Source organism: Anopheles marshallii, chromosome 2 (assembly GCF_943734725.1).
Source record: "Anopheles marshallii chromosome 2, idAnoMarsDA_429_01, whole genome shotgun sequence".
In the NCBI taxonomy this organism is placed as follows: domain Eukaryota; kingdom Metazoa; phylum Arthropoda; class Insecta; order Diptera; family Culicidae; genus Anopheles; species Anopheles marshallii.
In genome coordinates this window covers 27749177-27771690 of record NC_071326.1, presented here as the reverse complement: position 1 = coordinate 27771690, position 22514 = coordinate 27749177, and the positions used below count along the sequence as shown (strand labels likewise).

The 22514-nt window shown below is 44.8% G+C and overlaps 2 protein-coding genes across 2 annotated transcripts in view; one reads left to right on the top strand and one right to left on the bottom strand.

The window, feature by feature from the left end:
- The window catches only part of LOC128717802 (coiled-coil domain-containing protein lobo), a 131654-nt gene extending 112676 nt beyond the window's left edge, over positions 1 to 18978 (top strand). The window contains exons 2-7 of the mRNA XM_053811478.1: positions 14743 to 14794; positions 14947 to 15141; positions 16534 to 17558; positions 17634 to 17700; positions 18001 to 18213; positions 18283 to 18978. Of these exons, the coding sequence (XP_053667453.1) occupies positions 14743 to 14794; positions 14947 to 15141; positions 16534 to 17558; positions 17634 to 17700; positions 18001 to 18213; positions 18283 to 18978 (2248 nt within the window). The remainder of the gene's footprint in view (positions 1 to 14742; positions 14795 to 14946; positions 15142 to 16533; positions 17559 to 17633; positions 17701 to 18000; positions 18214 to 18282) is intronic.
- Positions 18979 to 21449: 2471 nt separating this feature from the next.
- Positions 21450 to 22514, bottom strand: part of LOC128710389 (uncharacterized) — a 39879-nt gene continuing 38814 nt past the window's right edge. The window contains exon 9 of the mRNA XM_053805442.1: positions 21450 to 21577. Within this exon, the coding sequence (XP_053661417.1) occupies positions 21450 to 21577 (128 nt within the window). The remainder of the gene's footprint in view (positions 21578 to 22514) is intronic.

Sequence of the window (22514 nt, the reverse complement as noted above, 5' to 3'; positions counted from 1 at the left end):
TTGCTGTGTCATGGTTTGTGTTGTGAAGGTATTATTTTTTATTAGTTTTTAAGGTTTTTTTAGAATTTTATCAATGGTTTTCATACAAAATAAACTGATTTCAAATTAGTTCTATTTAGCCGCACTTTGAAGCACTACCTTCCAATGCAAACTTCTGTTATATATAACTTCTGAAGAATATACAGAAGTGCACCAGTTCTATCTTAGCAAATGTATAACACTAGTTGGTTGATTGCTTATGGTAATATACATTATATTAACAAATTGCTTAAGCCAAATTCTGCTCAAATTTCTGCTTGTAACGCGATGGAATATTGTAGCATGACTTGATTTGTATTTGAATTTTCCTAAAAAAAGAAAAAAAACCTTGCAATACTTATATTAACTGAGAATCTTTCAACAGTACGTCATGTAAAGTACCCTTCTAACATCCACATTCGCTCATGTTCGTCCCCCTTACCAACATACGGTCCAGGATAATCTCCCGTACGCAATGTAACGCTTTTCGCGACACACCGGACCCTGTCCATGAATTGCTACGGCGCCACCATTCTGACATCGCAACCGATGCACTGCCGTTTGGAAAACCTCATGCATGTTGGCGACCCAGCCAGCCTGCCTGTCCCGGCACTGCCGCTTCTTAGCACCAGCTGCTTCCAGTGTGAGCAGAACGTGCCAACCAAACGCACATTGCGACAGTTTGCGAACGTACGCGACTTACAGAATGTTACGAATTCCATTTGGGACGGTTCGCTCCGTTTCAGCTTCGGTCGTTTTTTTCTGTTCTTACCCCTTTGTGGGCAAAGTTTGCTCACCCTAAAAAAAAAAAAACCAGCAACATATCAGCGACACACGATAACAACTCACGTTTTTATCTAACTAATCGACGCAGACGTTGCACCGACCCAGAGAAGAGAGCGGGGGAGACAAAAAAAAACAACCTTCGTCAACGCGCAACGGGAGTCCGAGCTCGCGGTTCCGAGAATTCCGCGCGCACACTGCAAAACCGACCGATTTGGCGCAACAACATCACACTCTGGGAAATTATAAATTAAAATAAGCGCATCGGTCCTTCTCGGGGACGGGACGGGGTGGAAAGCAGGGGATCCGCGGCACCGGGACGACAAACATGGACCCTTCGGTCAAGGCGTTTGCGTTTTATCACGCTACGCGCCAACACGACGCGATACGCGATCGGAACGGGAAGCACAGTTGGTGCTGTGATCGGTGCGATTGCCAGCATGCGAGTTCCGTCTTTCGTCCCCGATGCGAGCCAATTACGGATCGGTTAAGAAAAGCCTCCTTCTGCGACGACAAATCTTGTTTCGGTGCGTACTTTGACATCAATTACAGCGCAATTAAATGGTTTAGCGACGATCCCGCAGGATAGAGGATTTGCAATTTAATCGCTTGTCGAACGGATCGACGATCGATCGATCCCGGAACGAGTCGTCGACCGTACGATGTACTTTTGCTTCTGTGCAAGTGCAAACCACGCACGGTCGGTGCGCCTGTTTGGTCTGTTTTTTTTTTTGTTCACTCCTGTGTGTCTACCTATAAGCCAACGGTTGCAACAAACCAGAACAGCGAAACACCGAAAAACGGATTTCATTCCGCAAGAACCCATTAAATTATGCATTTCGTCATTTTGTACCTAACCGCGTAACATCCACGCTCCACAACGTTCGTTGTCCTACGGGATCTCTAGCACGGCACCCGTTTCTGCCCCGAAACAGTTGGAAGACGCCGAGGACGACCACATCGAGACGAATTTTAGCGGCAGACCGCGCTGTGCAAATCGGTAATGACGGTAGATATTTCGTGCTCATTACATCCACGGTTTGGGGTCGGGTTTCGGGTTCGACAGCTTCGACGGCCGGACGAAATGATGTCTTCCCATCCGTCAATCGCGTGGAAACCTTTCTCGTACGCAGACAGCAAACGCACAGCTGTTGCTGTTACCTTGACCAAAAACAAGGATGGGGTGATGTTCCACGGGTCAACGGGTGGACACTAAAGGAGTGCGGGGTGGGGGAGACATCGTATTGGTGTGGGGGTTGGTGTTGGGACGTTGCAATCTGCACCGAGTCTAAGCCCACGATGCTATACGTTCGGTGCATCCATGTGCCCAGCAGAAACATGCATACTTAATCCTGAGGTGAACCGCTCGCTGGAGCATTGTCAGGTGGTGTTTTACTCGTTAAATGGTTGCAACCAGTGTTATTTATGAAGCGTTAAAAATTTAACTTTAAATTGAGTTGTTTATGAAATTAAACAATTTGGAATATAATTCTTGCTGACCGTTTATTCTCAAGGTGGTAAGTTTATTTATCCTAAATTATGTAATAATTATTGCAATTATTATTATTGTCTTTATTAACCGTTTATTAACTGTATAATAACAGTGGTTTACATCTTGAAGTGATTAGTGAAACTTGTGGGAAAGTTTACTCCTAGAAATCATCAAACAGGGGCCATTTTAATCAACACTCATTTCACAAACCCGTCCGAGTACCGGGATAAGGTCATGTCTCTCGATCGGTAAGGTAGCAAATATCTTTAAATTCGTGTGAATTGTGCCATAGATTTAGTTATTAATAGATTAATTCTTCTTAAATAAAAAAAATCTCAAACCCCTCCTTAAAGACTCTGACCCCAACAAAAATCTCAAACATTTATTAATCTCAAAAGTCCTCAAAAATTCGTGACTCCTCATGAATTTTTCAATTATCAAAGCAATAAAAAACCATTTTTTTCATACTAAAACAGTAGAACACACCCTATCGAAAACGCTAGAACGCCAAATGGGGTTTGGGGGAAAACCAAACTCCGTCGCTTTCCACCACAGAACGGGTTGCTGGGAAAGCAACGAAGAGGACTTTTGCATTTGACAAACAACACAATTTACCAACGAAACGAAACAAGCCATCGGGGACAGCCGGAGCACAACCGAGCACTAGCAGCCTGCTAAAGAAGCTGCACGGTAGTGCCGCGCGCTGGCACCGAAAGTCGTTCGGCCTGAACGTCGACGGTCTGGCTAGGGTTCGTGCCGGGTTTTGCGAAACGCGGATCTGCGAAACGCACACCGCAAAACCGTCCGTCGATCGCGTTCGACCTGATCATCACCTCACTTGCCGTCCCATCGTCCGTGCGTTTGCGCTCGCATATCTCTATCTTTGTTTCTTGCTTTCTTTCTCTCTCTCTCTCTCTTATTCTCGCTCAGTCTTTTCATCTGCACTGCGTTAGGCTTGAGCCTGCAGCAATTCTTTTTTTCCCCCCAACACTGTAGCGCGACGTCTTTGCTACCCCATCGACTGGTAAACATTTGGCATCCGAAACGAACAGTGCAGACTGAGACACACAACAAACCATCATCATCCGTCCAATCCGTCCGAAAAGCTCTCCCCCCAACCAAACGCGACAACACTGCGGGCTTTTTTTCAATTTGTTTTCTGCAGCTGGATCGAACGAAAGGGTTTTTTTTTTGCGCCCAACCTGTTCTGTCAAATGTTTTGGAGGGTTTTTTTTTTGTGTGTTCACGTTGCTCTCCTTTGGTTTGTAGACGTACGTTTTCGCTGTTGCCGTCGCCGTTATCCTTAGATGCGGGGGGATGAGGTACCATGTGCCGTGGAGCCTACTGCGCACGGAAACAAGGAAGCAGAAGATGACGCTCGTTCGGACGACATATTTGGCGTATTTTGCCCGCGAGGGTCCTCCACACGCGAGATCCTTGCCCTACCAAGACGGTAATTTGATCCTGAAGGATTGACGGACTCACGTGCAACGGTCCCGTATGTCTGGTGCGCTTTGATGATTGACAAGCCAGGATGAACGAATTTGATGCGTGCGGCCTGAATGCATCTCAGGCGGATGAGCGTACAGTAGTATTGCAAAACCAAAAAAAAAATGGTATTCATGCCGATGAAAAGATACAACTTCTGTATGAACGCGTTATATTTTGCCGGAGAACAATAAATATCTTACTAAAGGTTGGTAAACGCTTCTTCAGGCCACCATCACGAACGAAATTCTACGAGAATTCTACAATACACATTCCAAGACACCTTGCCCATAATTCTGAAGATGCTGCCCACTAATCTAACCGTCGGGCCACGGCACGTGACGACCCATTAGCACATACTTCGGCGGGACATAATTTCCAACGACCGAAGATCGTGAGTAATTCCGACATTTTCACGCCCCGCGTATCGCTGCGGAACGTTACGGTCTCAGCGTGAGGTGGGTGGACGTGTTTTCGGGGTACTCCGCTTGTTGCATAGTTTCGCACTACGTCAGCACACCAGTTGATCCTGGTGCAGTGGCAGCCACTACGTCCTGCAAGGATGGCGAGAACTTGCTTCAACATTCCAAATTTATGTGCATCGTTGATTGCGGGGCCTGGAACTCGAACAAACTCTCTCCATTCTTCAGGCAAGCGAGTGTGCAAACCCACTTTGGTGGGTGATTTGATGGGTGGTTTAATGGTTATTTCCTGCCCGGTACTTAACGCTCGTCGAAGTACATATCACCTGCTCAATTGCGAACATGCTAACCTGGCCCAGGCTCACTGTTGACTGTAGTGGGTCGATGAACTGGGCGAACTACAAGCTTGCCACAATTTCCCTTTCATGTGTCATAACTTTAACCAAATGATTGGGTGAATAGTAAGCCAAACACTCACATCCATTAGAATCGGCACGAATTGCTAATTGCCACTTGTTGCTAAAACTTCATGCATTGTGAGGGAAAACAAATCTTCCGAGAAATAATCTCTTACTAATCCGTCATTTTCTTTCACCTTTCCCTTAAGATGCGGCCGTCCCTTTGCGGACTCCATCCCATCCAAACAATCTTCATCGTTTCCTCCGTTCATGCTGCACAGTTCTTCCATCGAAACGATGCGAGCAATCGAATAAATATCATAATTACTTGCTTATTAATTACGCAACACTATCGCCTCGTCGCCTTGCGCCGTTCGGGCCATCCACGGCAAAACAACTCACAAATCCCCTGAGCCATTCTTAAGCACTAATGCCCACTCACGTTCACGCACATCAAACGAACGCTGGCTTGCGTACGATGGGGCCAAGCTAGCACAACAAAAGCATAACAGTTTATCATTATTATCATCATGCTTATCGTCGTCGTCCGTGTTTCGTGTCCCCTTCCGCTCCCCTTCCGCACCGACCCGTTTCAAACGTCGTCGGCAGAAAGGAAAAAGTTTGCATTCGCCCAACATTCCAACACCGCTTGTTCCGGGTTGCCCTTTTTGCCGCAGCGTCAAACCTGTTCCACGTTGATCCTCTTAAATCTTCTTACCGAGTTATGCTGGGGCGAGAAGACGTTGCCTGCGCAACACTTCCGGACCTCGGGACGGCAAACTTGCATACCCGTGCACAGTTTGTGATTCTTCCCTCGAGAAAGGAGCAAGCATGATGTCTTCCTTCGACGGGGACGGCGGGACGATGCTGGGACCGTTTTGCTGCAGCTACGAAAACCGATACACTGATTTTTATTAACCCACAAACAATAAATCATTTTCACCCTCTTGTTGCCCCTCTCACATTTCGCGCTTGCTCGCACTGGAACAGATTTGCAGCTTTTGCCTTGGCGGATGCTTTTGTTTGGTCCTATGCTTTACACGCACAAATGACGCGTTTAACCGAAACGATGAATGGATTCAAAAGACTACCTCAGAATCACGTGTTTTTATGTTGGAAAACGGTGTGTGAATGCAATTATACCCAATGTGGAGCAAGAAATGTCTCTTTTCACCAGTTGGGTTTTGTTTTGTAATTGATGCCGAACATGTTTTCGAACACTCTGCTCGGCTTTGTTTTGCTACGAGGACGATTACTCCAATCCATTTTATCCCAATATTACACCCATTTTATTCCGGGGCTATCAGAAATGTGCAATTTTTCAAATTCTTACTTTAAATACTGGAAATGGCAAGGAATATAAAAATATTGACGACATTACATTATAGGCATGAATAGTAAAATATTAGATGTTAAGTTCAAGTCCCTAGCTCAAGCCCGATGTAGTAGCTGAGAGTGTTTTATGTTATGGCTGCTTTTTAACAGTTTTAAATCTGCTGAGTTAGTTTATAGCACAAAATTATTTATTACATGATGACGGCGTTTGCCGTATTATCAACAAAGTGTTGAGTTTATACAATCCTTCAAATTTTACAAGGCATTTCCTCTTTGCGAATTGCCTTATCCCAGGCATACTCGGTTATATAGCACAAAATTCTAGCATTAAAATTCAAAACATGGCTGATAGTTTTTTTTTGTAAACGTTTTCCTTAAAAAAAGTCTCCTAAAGTCCAATGCCCATTTGCAGAAAGAATTCCATTTTATTGCTTTCAAATATACGTGATTTTTCTCCCGGATTAGACATACGCGGATCTTTCGCGAATTATAGCGGTCTGCTATAATAGTGTATCTCGGGGACAGTCTATATTAAGTACAGTATGCTTATAATGGTATCTAGTTTTGAAATATACCAGCAATTTCGGCCAAGTAGACCTGGTATAAGGTACCCTGGTACGGGTCAAAGAAGAAAATGTCTTTCTATTCATTTAAACTTTATCATAGACCAAGTTATTATTAGTTATGACCAATAAAATCTGGCCGATCGTGATTAAATAAAAATAGGTTATCCATTATTAGTGCGCACAACAAGTCGTTATGTACCATCCAGCGCCATGTGCATGGTTTATAAAAAAGTACCCCTATCCTCCAAAGTCCTTCAACGATAGGTCAGCCTAGGTTGTCAGAGGTTGCAAGCAATTCGAAATTAATAAATCACATTCTCAATGATGAACGTCTGAATTCTTGAACCGAGTAGACTATATACACTACTTATACTACACACCACCACCAAGAGCAAACGACCTGCACGTTGATGGGTTAATCTTTCAAGTGGCACTTCTTACAAAGTATAAGAAAAGAAAAGCAAGCCCCCCCTCTCATGCTCCTGTTGAGGAAGGTTGCGGCTCCTTACGCCGAAAACGGAAAACTCCCGGCTCGAAATATACGATTCCGACCGATGGAGACGCAGACACCGGCACAGACACAACACAGACGCTTCACCGAACCGGCCCAAGACGAACGTGGAAGCGAAAGGCAGAGATAAGTTTGTTGTCTTGCAGCAGCGTTCGTCGCTTGTTACCACACTCACCTTTAGCATCTCCCCGATTGCCCTGCTTAAGATCGTAATAAAATGGGATTTCTTTGGCACTCAAAAAGCGGGAAAAACTTTCCATGAATGAACTCCTTCCTCCACGTGTCTCTGGCAGGGGCAGTGCCGTTAAGAAATACCGAAACGAACAGTTGTGTTGGTGATGCATAGCATGCAAACATACACACACACACACAAACTCATTCCCAGCCAGGCATTGGCCGCATTTATGTGGCCCCGAAATCGGTCGTTTTACTTTGCTTCCTTGCCTTCTTTTTTACCGGCGCACGGGAAAATCAACTGTCAAGGACGAGGACGAGCCTTGAAATGAGGGCATTGCTATACTGTTCCGTTTCTACTATTTCTTGTACTACTAATACTACTACCGCTGCTACCAACACTACAACCACCGCACTGGTAGACAATCGAGACGCTGCCGTGGGAGGACGATGACACAAAAACTCATAAAAACGGAATCCATCGCCCGTTCCGGTGGTGGGAGGATAAACGGAACGGGAAGCAGGATGGCAAACGGCAGAAGGAAATCCTATTCCATTCCCCGGGTGGAGAGATATAATTTTATTTCCATTTTTATATTTATTTTTATTTTTATCTCTCCTTAGCACATCATTTTCCCATTGCAACTTTTCCCTGTGCTCTCGGTATTTTCGTGCACGCTCCCAGTCTATCTCTCTCTCTCTCTCTCTCTCTCTCTTCGGCACACTTAAATGGAGTATGGTTTTCAAATTTATTTCTTTCCTTCGTAAATTCTTTTTTTTTATTACTGGCCCCTGATGCTGTCCGTTGATGGTGGAGCTCCATTTTCCCCGCCCGAAAGCTTCGAGGTTTGAAGGTTTTCCCTCGCACACCGGAGAGTATGAATGTTCGGTTTTTGTTACGGTGCGGTTGGTGCACGAGCGTTTTGTTGCCGATTTTTCCCACCTACCCCGGAATTCCACTCGGACCGAGCATAAGTACATAAATAAACGCTTCCCAACCGCACCTTCCCGCAGCCTGGTGGTTGTGTGTTTTCATTCACAAATCCGATTTTACTACCGGCACAATGGGTGGAGTGGGTGGGTACTGGAACTCATCGGGTTGTAAAAAGAAAAAAAAAACACACTCACACACAAACAGTACAACTACGCTGGCCACCGGAACGATGATGCAGCAAGGACGAAACTGCCGGCTAAAGGGCCGTTTGTTGATTTTTATGCGTGTTTATTACACGGAAGGTGTGTGCGTAAAGGATCCGAAAGGAATCAAACCGAATGCAGGCTGTCAATCTTTGGCTGGATTTAAGCGGTGCCACTTAACACTCCATTACCGGGTGGGTTTGCGCGGTGGCCTTTAATTCGCTCTTTACATCCATGACCGATTTCCACATTATTATCGACAAAGTATAGCTGATGGTCATAAATATAAGGAAAATTGATCATAAAACATGTATGGTGACCATCGGCAAGGGTTTTGATGAATTGGGGCATTTTTGGCAGCGGATTTCTTGTTTGTCAGTGACGTATTTACATAAAAAGTACATACAAAAAGTACAGTACAAAGTAAAAAGTACATCAATTTAGTGATTTTTTGTCGTAACTTGATTTTTCCAATCAAGTGGATACCAAATTTTCCATCCATCCACATTAATGATCCTCGACTTTAAATGAAAATTTTAAGAATACATGCTTTGCCTGTTACTCGAAACTCAGCAAAGAGACAAACAAATAGGGCAGAGAAATAAAACTAAATCGAATCAACTTGTTGCATCGATATTTAGAAACTTTATCGAGAGAGAGATAAAGAGAGAAGAAAATAGAAGAGAAAAACACAAGCTTCACATACTGATTGGGGAAAACGGGAAACTGCAGCTCATGAGAAGAAGCTTCCAGCTCTTTTCCAAACTTTGGATCACTTCTTTTACTTATTACCTTTGAAACTGCTCAGCTGCTCGGGGTGTTTCGATTCGATGTGTACTGCACTGGTGCACGAATACATAGTATTGGTCACAACAAAAATGAAGTAAATAGGAAAGTACTTCTTCCCAGCCAGTGTCCGGCTGTGGGTGGAAGCAAAATGAAATGGAGTAAAAATAAAACGATAAAAACGAAATAAAACTCCTCGCCCATTCCCTACATCCAGCCCATCCCCGTCCGGGTGAAAGTGATGGACGATGGAACGAAACGTACACATAGATCCGAAGGATTGGCACAGTTCCTGCACCGTTTTGGTTTGGCCTTGGCACAGAAAACCCCCGAACAAACCGATTAAAGAGCAAAAAAAAAAAGGAACAACCAACCCAAAACAAAAAGGAACACTGACCGAGGAATTGATCCTTGCGAACCGTACGACCTCGATAAACTGTAATTGTACCTGTCCGGTTGTCCTGCCCTATTTGGTTCAGTGCAGGCTCTTCTGCCGGCTCGTCACATCGGAACCGAAACAAAACAAAAAAGTTGGTCGTGGGAAGATGGAATTTACATTTTTTCCAACACTTTGGGCATCGCGCGCTCTTGGTTCGCATGGGAAATTAGTGAGCGTGGTGAGAGGAAAACGAAGTAACATACAGCAACGACCACTCTTCCACCGTCAATATCGCGATGGGACCCCGAGTACTGGGCAAGGTCAAAAGGATGCTTCGGTCTGTTATTTTTTTTTGCTTGTTTGTTTCGCCTTATTTTATTTGGCAATTTCCACTGAACGGCGTCATTTCCGACGGGGTGTGTGTGTGTGCATTAGAAGAGGATTGTTTTTAAAAGCATCGGAATTGGTTTTGCTCCGCTCTTCGTTGGCCAATGGTTTCCCACATTCTCTTGCGCTCCTCTTTGCGCTGCACAAGAATGTAAAGCTCGTTGGAGGTTCCAGGTTCCCGGAGCATTCCATGTTTGTGCATCGATTACTGACCATCCCTAACGCATCGGAGTATTGCACTGAGCAAACGACGATGTCGTCCCGTCTGCCTGCCATCCGTCTTCCAATCGTTCTCCTCTTCAGATCCTCTCCTGGTGGTGGGTTTGTTGAGTGCAATAAATTGTGTTTGTTCCGAAGGCGTTTGCAAGTCGACCGAATGTAAACAATCCGAGGATATTCTCGTAAGGTACATGCAACGTGAGATTATCAGACGGGTGATTTGAATGCGTTGCAAACAGGTCTTGGCAGTTGGGTGAATTAGTTTGCTCTATTTAGTCGTAAATTAATTCCAGCCAACCTGAGGCTGTGCAAAGTTTTGTGGGATTTTAAGAAATCGCAATGTATTTGCTTAAGCTTTCTATTATTCTATACTTAGGTTTTACTGTTTCAATGCAACTATTTTTGGTGGTGATTTCAATACAATAAACCGGTGGTTTATTGGTAGCGACGCCGTTTTTCATGCGACAGGATATAAAGACAGGATATAAATAAAGACAAAGAAAGCTATAGGCAGGCCTAGACGAGGTTGTTGTGCCGATGAAAAAAAGGCGAATTTTACTAAAAATTATAGCACTTTTATTTTTGTTAATTTACAAAAATGTATTATTTTTTTATATAGAGCCTTTTGATACATTTTTTTAAATGAAATATTAACATCTTACGTATGGCAAAGACTTATAATAAACTGTATAATAATTTTATTTTACATTCTGTGATGTATTTTGCATAAAATATTGAGCATGAAGGTATTAATACAACCTACTTTTACATCTTCGATAAATACAAGATGGATATTTAGGTTTAACGACATCGCCAAAAAGCCAATAGGTGCAAGGGCACGAGTTTTGACAAAAAGGTGAAAAGTTTGTTAAGTCACAAACATAGTTTGTCAACTGCAAAAAACCATTGTTCTGATGACTGCGTGCTTTTTTATACATTTTAACGAATGAAAGCGCCAAAAAACTTCACATGGTCGAAAGAGCTTTCTGTTTATCATTATTTATTCTAACCCTCCCTTCTATATGAGGCATATTTAACATCCCTTTGAATTATTATTGAATTATTGACACAATTTAGTGTACGGCCTGGAGATACATACGAAAACAAAGTCAACGATGACATGGGCTGTTGTTTAATTTATTACTTAGCAAGTTTAAAGTGCATTTTTAGAGTCGTTTTAAGTGAGCACGTTTGACACAGTGAAATTCAATTCCATTATTCGAACCCTTGATTTATCCAACAGGACTCCTATTTTACTTCTATTGAAATCTGGACCAAACGAAGATCATTAATAAAACAAAGAGTAACTCATGTCGTAGGATTGGTATAACAGTTAGAAAATACTCCCTAGATAGATAGGTAGAAGAATTGTACAAAAATTCACCACACCTTTAAAACACTTTTTCATTTTCAAGCTTCAAACCGGCTATCATTCGTCGAAAATGCAATCCAAATTGCAGCAACAAATTTTCCAATTGCTCAACAAAAGATGCTACCATTTACCCCCTCTGGACATCCGGAACTGATAACGAAGGCAAAAAACACACACACACTAACCATCAATATGTCTACAAAACGACTGCAAACGCGACCATCACACACAAAACGTTAATTAAAAACGGAGGCACCGAAATATTTCAATCTATACTGATCCGAGCTGTACGAAATGGAATCAATCCTCGCACATCGTCACCGGGTTGCGGATTCCATCATCTTCAAGTGCAAATCAAAGTCGAAGTGCAATTTGCCACCCGGTCGACAACCGATGGAAGAATAACGGGGTAAAGCGAAAAAAAAAATAAACACCACCCCACCTGAGGGAAAAGACTCTTTTACCCGGGAAAACTGAGCATGGCACGGTTGCGTCCGTGAGGTTTTCCGATTGTTTCATCAAGCATCAATGGTTGCGAAGATGCAGAACTGAAACCGTCTTCAGGCCTGGAGGGTAAAATTCACCCTCCCATCCCCCACCCCTATCCCCCCGTTTGATCGTTGAAGATGTTGGGGGAGTAGGGTGGGCCCTTTTCGGAACGGACAAAAAGTCATCTCCATCCCAATCCTATACGCGCGCGTGTGTATGTGTGTGTGTGTGTGTGTGGAAAATGTGCGAATGCAATTACCTTGGTAGTGTTTCATTTTCGATTCCGTTCCCGTCATCGTCGGTTTCCTACGATGTACGCGTAGTTAGTTTTTTTCCTTGCTTTTCCACTTTTCCATTTTCCCAGGGCGCTTCATTTCCTTTGATGGATGTTTGGAAAAGTGGCCTCCGATAAGTCGGCTAGCTGTAGTACCGGGGAAAAAAGGCCTTCGCTACAATTTGCCAGCCGGTCCGGATCCTTCACAGCGAAAGGACTGCTCCAAGCATCAAAAATGTCGGAAATCTTAAGGCAAAACCCGCCCCACACACGCTCGTGGGGCGCTCCCACCTTGTACTTTTGGTGTCACCGTCACCGTTTGTCACCTCGAGGTTTTCATTCTTTTTGCCATTTTTTCTTTCTACTTGTAGTTTTGTGCTTTCTCAATTTCAGATGAGGTTTTTTTCCTCTCTTCCTTTCTTGAATGCGTTGTTTTAGTTTTTTGGTGATGATTTGTTTTCGCTTTGGTTGACGTTCGTTTCATTTTTTTCGTTTTTGTTACTTTGCACCTCAAAAGCCCCCCGCTTTCTTAACGCGTTGCTCAGATTTCGATTCTTTTGGTGCTGGTTTTCTGTTTTCACATCCTTCAAGCATTTCTGCGACTATCAGTTTTTGCGCTCCTTCTCATTTTATCTGGCTCCTTCACTCACACACACTCGTTCCGCTCCCGGGTGCCAATCATCCAATCACTTCATCTCGATGCGACTTTCTTTTTTGTTTTGTTTGCTTGCTGGGGCTTGTTCTGTTTTCGGTGCGCTTTACTTTCGGTTTCCGGCCGGATGACCGACCTCGAAGGATATCGCTTGCGTACGGGATTGCGTATGCGGGTCTTTCAATTTATCTGTGCCGTTTTGGTGTTGGCACACACACACACTCGTTGCCCACCCACCGAATCCTCTGCCCCTTTTGGCAAATGGAGGGTGGGGGCTTTGGCTGGGATTCGGTTCGGTAATTCACACCAATCGGTCGTTGGTGGATTGGAACGTGTTTGCACGCGTACATGTGTTGCCGAATGGCAGCAATCGATGGGAGGAATGTGCGTGGGGTAGGAGGCCAAGGGTAAGATTTTGTCCGCATCACCTTCACTCGGTGCACACGGTCCCGGCCCTCTCCCGCTCCGATCGCTTTCTTATTCTTGTGCGATTTTCCACATGCATTCTCCCGTGTGAGTTCCACATCTCCGCTGAAGTCTCCTTTTTTTTTGTTGTTCGCTCCCTCATACACCCTGGGATTCAATCTCAATCACAAACTCAAAACAGAAACTTGCCCCATTGTGACCCGGTGAGCACGGGGTTTTGGGGAGCAAAGGCACCAAAGTACACGCACAGAAGATATTGCGGCAGGGGGGGGGGGAAGGGGGGTGTAGCGATTCCTCGGGTGAAACATCAATCCGTAATCCGTTCACAGACCGGCCGATCCGTTCATCATTCTGGATCGTTCGTCAACGATATGCCCCGGCGTGTGTGTGTGTGAGTGATGAACGGTTTTTTCCCCTTTTTTTGCCTCCGTGTGCATTATGCTGCGATGTTGCGTTATGTTGTGCTGCGGTCTTTTTCCTCCGCTTTTCCACCCCAAAATCTTCCTGTCGTGCACGAAAAGCGAGTTCCATTTCGATAAGGCACCTCGAAGTACTCCATCGGAAAGAAAACCCCGACAGGACATTCAATAACCTTGGGGGGGAGAGGGGCAAGAAAAAGCACTGGGTAGTGGAAGGTGGACCGGAATGTGTATAACCCCACTCGCTGAAATGGAACAAAAAAAGGTGGCAGAAAGGATCTATTTTCCCGTCCGGCATTATTTTTGGCTTCATTTTGTGTGTGTGTGTGTTTTTTGTTGTTGTTGTTGTACACTCTTGCCTTGCGATTGATGTTCAAGTACATGCACGGTGAAAGTGGACACGTGTGTGCAGTTTAGTTCGATATGTGTGGCTGTGTATGATGGAGCGTTCTCGATCGCAATCTCTTACTCTGAAGCGCACCGACCGTGGAAAAATTGCGACCGAAAGGGCTGTCCTCATCAACGGCCAACACACCTTTCGGCTTCGGGGGAAAATTGCTTTTCTGTCTTTGGTACCGTCGTCGTCGCTGCTGCCACCTTAATTGACATCCATCCTACCCGCACGTTCTTTAGATTTTTGCTATTTGGGGTTCGTCGTTTCGGTGCGCATCGATCTTGTGCACTATAGCTTTGTGTTTGTATTGTGGGCCAAGCTATTTATTTTTTTGCTAAGAAAATATCAATTTTCAAAAGAAAACTTTGCAATATATCAATTGCTTATTCATGCTTCGTATTCAATGTAATGTATTCAAGAAGAATTTTTTTAATGTCTTCAAGAAGAATAGCCAAGTCGTCTTGCTTTGATTATTAATGCTTCTAATATTGACCAGGTAATTTGGGAGTGATTTAAGGGCAATTTAACTAAATTTGTTTCACTGTGAAGCAGATAAAACGCCTACAATTATGCAATCCATTACACAACAATAATCTTTTCTCTGAATTACACGCTTGATAGGATAGGAGGAGATAGGAGTTTACTCCTGTCCATGGACCTAGTTAGCCTAAAGGTATGCAATGTACGTTTAGTATCGACTTCCATTATCAATTTTCCATTACAATTGCATACCTTTAGGCGATGCGGAACCGAAAACACGTTCGAATAGAATCATCGCGTAACTGTCACTGACATTCATTTGCATTATTTGTTCTTTCCCCACAGCCGACCCGCTTGGTATCGCCGGACGCAGTGCTCAAACAACGGCGTGCGAACAGTTTCGAGCTGGCAACACTGCTCTGCAGCTTTCTGATCGGAAACGGATTTGCGGCTTGCGTTGTGTCCGGTTACGCAACGCGCGAAGTGGTCAATAACGATCAGCAGCGTGTAGTTTGCCCGTTTGTACCGGTGGAGGATGAGGTAAGATCTTTGATACGCTTCATGGAATATTAACGCACGACTACCGATTAGAAATTGAGTGGAGTCCTTATCAAGTCTTATGGGGGTTGTTTGGCAGACTACTTTACTACTTTGGTTATGGTAATATACTGAGAACATAAAAAATATGTACGAAGAAGCTTAAAATTTGTAAGATAATCAAAACGTACCTTCTTCTTAGAATGTTGCTATTTTATTGAAAGCTTCTTCCGTGACCTCCTTCGATCGGTTTGCTTCTTTTTCGTGCCCAAATCGTACTTTCCTCAGCTCGCTGTAGAGGTTAGCTATACCCCCCCACATAAAGACACGCCGTTCATCTCGTCTCAAATTACGTCGACGTGCCAACTAACCGGCAGTAGGCAACCGTTGCATCAGGTTACGCGCCATTCTGTAACAATGTTCGCGACAAAACCACCACCGGATGCTGTTGCGGCATTCCAATGCGAAGCTTGGCTCGCAGTGAAAACACACAAAACAAAGAAGCTACCACTCGTCCAAATTCGAACGAAGCCTTTCGGTTTTGCGGAACATAAACCCGCCGCATAAGGTGACATCCGGTCGAAGAAATACGGTGAACGAGATGGGCGGGGGGGGGAGGGTGGAAGAGCATTTGGGCGAGAAGAGATTATTGCAGAAAACGGCTTCCTGATGTGTGGCAAGGTGGAAGGTCGGTGTGTTGCCGAGTGAAATTTGACCTGTCCTCCGCATGGCGCGGTGATCCACGTTGGAATGGAAGGCCGGTAAGGAAGCACTTAATTTCCCGTTCGCGTACAAGTGGCACTTACCCGTCAAAATACCCAAATTATTCAAACGATCGGATAATTTGTCTGTAGCCGTGTGTGTGTGTGTGTGTGTGTGTTGTTTTTTTTCCACAAGGATACACGACTCGACCACGGTGTTGTAGCACGGGGCAAGTGGAGACAAATGTCGTAAAGGACGCTGCACGACATATGTTGCAGCATATGTTCCACACGGACGGACGGTGTGTGCGTTGAATGTAGAATAAGAACTGAAGGACAAAACCGCGACCCCGCCGCTACAGCTTCTTCTCCGGTCATTGAACGATGGCAAAGGGTTTCTACAGCACCTTTGCTTGTGTCCGTTGCGCAAGGATAACGAGGTACTGTAAAGCCGGCAAACCGAAAGCAACAACAGCAAAATGGACCCCCAAACTTTTAGCGAAACAAGCCTTGTTGAAGAAAGCGTCCCAAAAAAATGACAAACGCGAACGGCGCAAGGCTAATGATCCGTTACATTTTGATGGCGCAAACCGTTAGGAGGAAACTTGGAACTTTAAAATAGAGAACTTAATTAATTCTTGGTGGAATCTTGCAAGAGCTCACTATCTCACTGTCCACACTCTCGTCCTAACAGGAGAGCGGCGAAGAGGAACAACCGGAAGCTCCCAACAAGTATCAACTGCGCCAACCGCCCGATCTTCGCAGCCAGTATCTGCTCAACATTGAGGAGGAAAAGGTAGCGAAAGGACAGGCGGAAGAGGCGAACCGCCTAGCGGCCGAGCGGGAAGAAATAGAACGTCTGGAGCAACCGCCCGATGATCCGAAACGGGGCCACCGGGTGCATGCGTGGGTGGCGATCCTGAAGAATGCGCCCTGGTGCTATAAGCCAGGCTACCGCGAGATGTCAGTCGATCCGAACACGGGCGAACAAGTCCTGCAGCCACCGTGCGCCTTCTTCCTCGAGCCGTCCACCGGTTTCCGGCACGAGGTGTCCACACCCGACTATCTCGCGATCGAGAGCATCTGGAACCAGCACAACTACTACGTGAACAAGCAGGATCCCGCGGCCGGACTGGCGGCGATGCGCTGGGATCTGGCCGATGGGCGCGATTGGGAACACTTCCTGCCCGGTGAACCGTACGAGCTGCGCGAGGATTGTGCCGTCCCGGAGGATCAGGACCCGCTCACCACCGAGGAGGAGATCGAGAAGGAGAAGCATCTCGATATGCCAACGTCCTGGGTCCGTTCGCTGAACGTCTCCCGCACCGACTACGAGCAACGCTTCCCGGACGGTGCGAAGGTGATCTACTTCAAGAAGACGATCTACGAACGATTCGCCCCGTACCGTAACCTGATTGGGTTGGTGCGCCGCATCACGACGTACGAAACGCTCGACTACGATGGGCCAATTTGCCGGTGGGAGTTTTACGCGAACCGGGACGATCAGCTGAACCTCGTCCGCATCGAGTACCGGACGAACGTCACGGAGGAACACTTTGACAAGGGGCGTCCGGATTGTTTGCGTTTGCTGAAGCACCGGGCCGCACCGAACAATGAGTATGAGCTGCGATTCTTTCACCAGTATCGGTTCGATGCGCTGCGGACACTTATCTATCACGCGTCATACATTCAGGAGCACTACGACAAGCGCGATGATCTGTAAGTGAACAATTATTATCTGCAAAATGGTGGTTGATGGACTTGTTCTTTTAATGTTCCTTCATACCTTTATAGGTTGTATTATCGTGAATTTCACAATATTCCCAAGGATCAAATCACAAAAGAACCAAGCAAATTGACGGTAAGCATATGGAGAGTGCAGCATTCAATTAATTTTGATAGTTAATTAAATGATTGTAAAATGTTCGCATGATGAACACAGTAGCGACATCTGTTGTGCGCGCCATCGTTTGCTAACCATTCGATTACCTGCCAACAGATGGCGCTAGCAGAAACATCATCTCTCTCATTCGAGCAGTCTCCGCTCGACTTCCATTCGAGTGCACTATGTTCCAACCCGAAACCATATCGGTTCTGTTGGTGGAAAAGTAAATAATAATCCAGCATAAATGCATACGTTAATGATAACTCTGCCTTTCAGCATATCAATGAGAAATTCCACCAAAACCCATCCAAAATACCGGTAAAGGATATCGCCATTCGGAACTGTTACATTCAGGACAACAAGATCGCACTGCAGTTCCATTACGGGGAGGATTGTATTACCGCTTCCACCAGGGAGTTTGTCAAACCACCCAAATCTGAGATGGGCGAGGAGGTGCCGTACGATCCCAACTGTACATCCGGCTATGTGGTAAGCGGCCAAACACGGCAATCCGCGACATTTCCCACTCCACCCACTCATTTTTCGTTCACCTTCCAGTCGAACCCCTGGGACCCACAGCCAACGCAGCTGGATCTGTTCCTGATGCTGAAGGAACAGCTCAAAGCGGAAGAGCTCGCATCGCACGCCTTTCGTCGCCGTGTGGTCGAAATCGACACGATGCTCAGCGAACGGCGCAAGCAAACCGACTCACCACGGCTAACGAACAGCCTGTTCGATCCGCTCCGTAACGAAGAGGCCCGCCAACTGCGGCTGGCCAAGTACGAAGCCATCAAGGCGCGGGAGGAACAGATCAAGCAACAGCAGGCCGATTTCCTAGCGCCCTATCTGCTCCGGCTCGGCGACACTAGCAAGCGGCGGGCCCCGACCCGCGCCCAAGTGATGGCCCTGTACCGCGACTGTACGGCGGATCTACGCCACTTCTACCAACGGCTCGAGGAGGAGCTGCGCAACCGTTGCGACGATCTCATCACCGAGGAGCAGTCGCTGAAACGGTTCCTGTCCCGCTTCCAGCAACACTTCGAGGACGCAGAGTACGAGAAGTTTATCGCCGAGGGGGAAACGATCGAGCGGGACAAGCACATACTGCAGATGCGGCTGGAGAACATACAGGACGACTATCGGCGGAAGGCCGCACATCTCCGGCAGGCGTTGCGTGCGGACGAACGGCTTCGTCCCTATCTTGGCGCTGAGATGGAGTCGCCCGGCGAGAGAAGCGACTACGAGGATGAATGAAGCGGTGGTAGTGGACGTTAGTGGTGGTGGTGATCAATAGTTTAATCTTATGTGTGTGGTTTGGTTCACTTTCTAAATGATTGTACTAAAATCTTTTCTAAACAGGAATAAACATGAAACATTTACTTTTCCCATCTTTTTAATCACACTGTTGTTGTCCAGCTTTGGTCTTACCTTTCTTTCCAATTAGTAATAACTGAAACCTTGTATTTGTATTCATTTGATTTACTTGTTTGTTTTTTTTTTTATTCAAAAGTAGTGTAATTCTTTCATACATGTTCGGCGATTCTATTGGATTTGTTTTATTTATTTATAATCTGTTTGTGTGTGTGTTTTTTTTTTCTTCTTCTTCTTCTGCTATTTGTTTCTTTTCGATGCTTTGCTGCACTACTCCACACTTTACTGTTTTCCACAATCCGACGATACTAATGATAATCAAATCGCCCTAGGTTTATCTCTTCCTCTTTCATTTCATAGTGTATGTGTGTTTGTGTATCTGTGTTCAGCAATTGTTTTTTTTTCTGAACTTTCTATCGGTGTATGTTTTTTTTCTCTGTTTTTTTTTTATCCTTTATCCATATTATACCACATATTCAATTTGCTTTTGTGCAAAGCCCTTCCCCCAATAGCTGCGATTGTTTCTTCATTCGTGAACTCGCTCGCTCATACATTATTGATATCGGTTACTAATGTGTTGTATGTGTGTTTCTTTTGTGTCAGTTTTGTTTTGTTTTGTTTTTTGTTAGCTATTAGTATATGCGTGTGTGTGTGTGTGTGTGATGTAGACTTGTGTTGCTCGTCTCACCGTATGTAATACCTTTTCATTAATGTATTCGACTATTAGTGTATATACCGTTGTTTGACTAACCGATTGTGTTTTTTTATTCACCACTTCGTCTTGTTTCTTTTTCCGGCCTAATCTTCTCCTAGTTCCTCTAAATACTATCGAGTTAGGTTTTCTTTTTATTACAGTGCAGTTTAGTTGTTGTTGTCCTTGTTGTTTTTTTTTTTTGCTCATAATTCTTCGATCGCTTTACATTTCCTTTCGACACTAAGCATGATTGATTTTGTCTTCCTTCAGTTACATGATCCTTTACATGATTACACCCCTCCTTTTTATACTCCTGGTGCCGTCTTTTGTTTCCTTCGAATGTCACCTCTTCCGCCGACTGATTACTATTTTGCGTCAAAGGGTTCACGCCCTCACACTGTGTGGTACAAAATATCTAAATATATAGATTAAATGTATATGCACTGTATAGGTATGTATGTGTATACATATATATGTATATATATATACTCCCTTTGGGTATAATTAAATTAAAGAAGTACAAAATTATTCTCTTTCGCTTTCTATCTCTCGCCCTCTCTGTTTCCTTTGCTGCTCCGCTTTCCTTTTTCTTGTGTCCTATGTCCTGAAATTTCCATTGTTTGTTGTAGTATTATTACACTGTTGACGACCTTTTGTTACGATAATCCATTTGTTTTTCGGTTCCATGTTCTTCTCTCATTCCCACTGTACAAGGATAAATTGTTTCATTTTCTTTTATTTCCTTTCATGTTCTTATTTGTTTTGCTTTAGCTAACAATTTTGTCTGTGTATTGTTGGGTGATACTGTTACTATTTTTTTTTTCGTCGGCAAAAAGTCTTGTTTTCGTGACTTTTTCACCGTTTGCTCACGCATTTGTTCCATTATTATCTACGCGTTACGTGGAAGGTGAATGTCAGTCGAGGATGAACGGGGCAGTAAACCCTTCGTGCCTTCATTTCACCACGCATGAGTGTCCATTAACGGAGTGTTTCGTACTCCCACGGCCGCCTTCGTCAGCGCACTATTTACAAGTAAATTCGATTTTCCACTGCATTTCATGTTCAGCTGCATACGAAATAGCCGCTAAATATCTAGTTCTTTCTGTTTTATTTCTCTCTATCTCTCTCTTTCTCTCTCTCTCTTCCTCTCTCGCTCTCTCTTTCTTTCACTTTCTACTAACTTCTAAACCACGGGGAGCGATACTAAGAGAGGAAAGAAGGGAAAGTGGTAGCTAGTAATGTACAATGGCCGTATGGTTGACGGAAAGAGCTCGTGTCCTGGCTTCGAAAAAACGGAAAGTACACCATCGGAACCGTGCGCTTCGTTCACTTGTGTCTCTCAAACCCTGTCTCACCCGACGGCTTGCCCGTCGTCGAAGTGATTTCACATTCTCCAGTTCATTCCGCCCGTAGGACACCTTCGTACATGGCTGTTTGGCCCTTTTTATCGTGCGTGAGTTCATTGTTCGAAGCCGGTCTTTATCATCCATCCCATCTGGATCCACTTTCTTGCGCTTTGCAGCCGGGTTCTTTTACCCCACATCCCTGTAAAGGGCGTTCCTCCCTTTACAGGGTTCTGCCGCTTGGGTCCCCTTGTCTTCCTGCGCCCCATTCCGTTCCGTTCCGTTCCGTGGTGCCAAACTTAAATGAGAATTAAATGTTAATAGCTTATCGATAACGAGCCCGTCTGACCAATGCAGCGCCCTTCGTCGTCGAACGTGGCCAGCGTTAGGCGGGCGAACTTGTTGCTCAGCACACCGATGCCATTGTTTTTGATTGGGTTTGGTTCTGGAAAGGATATAAAGTAGGGGAAAGAAAAGAAAGGTAAAGTGAATTTGTTTGTTCATCAATCATGGCGCAGGTAGCTTCAAAGGTAAAGAGACGGAAACTTCTTGGGTTTGGTGCTTAATTTAGTCGATAGTGTATCTGGCCCAGTAACACGCTTGGTCTGTATCGTCAAATCTCGTCTGGGACGTGCCTTCGCTAGGCTGTAGCGAGGGATAATACGAGTGGCTTTGTTAACCGATTGGTAGCGTATTGGCAACTTCGCACACCAAAACCTTGAAGTTGTCTTGAAGTCTGATAACAATTCGCCCTATTTATCCATCCGGTAGATGTTTAAATTTGATAATATCAACGCGTGAATTGGGTAACGTTGCATTCTTCACTCCAAACCACAGCTGCTCTCCTTTAATTGTAATTATGTCAATGTTTCTACAGCAAGACCCCTGACCCCTGAATGACACAACGAGATTTTTCTTCATTGCACTGCGCAACACACAGGAATCAGAAAAGCTTCAAAGTCCTTTCTCCTCGAACGTGTCTAAGTCAACGTGTTTCGATAACTTTATACAGATTCCATAAATCAAACACTCATGAGAGTACTGGAACTACATCAGGTATCAGGTCGTGACAGATATTATCGCATTGAGAACCCAATCATACTGGTCTTTAACCTAAAATAGATAACAGTTTGGACGACTTCAAAGGTACGTCTATCTACCATAATCAAGATATGTTGAACCGTAAGGTTTACTTATAAAATCCAACGCCGTCTCAACTGCCAGTAATGTTGATACACTCGAAGTCTTCATGGTACTTAGTAGATTAATCCTAATAAATTTTTACAATCTCCTAGCTGGCTGGACATCTTACAGCTAGTCGTTATTCAGATTATCGTTCGAACTTCGGCAATATGTCACTAGCGAATATGAAGAATGAATTT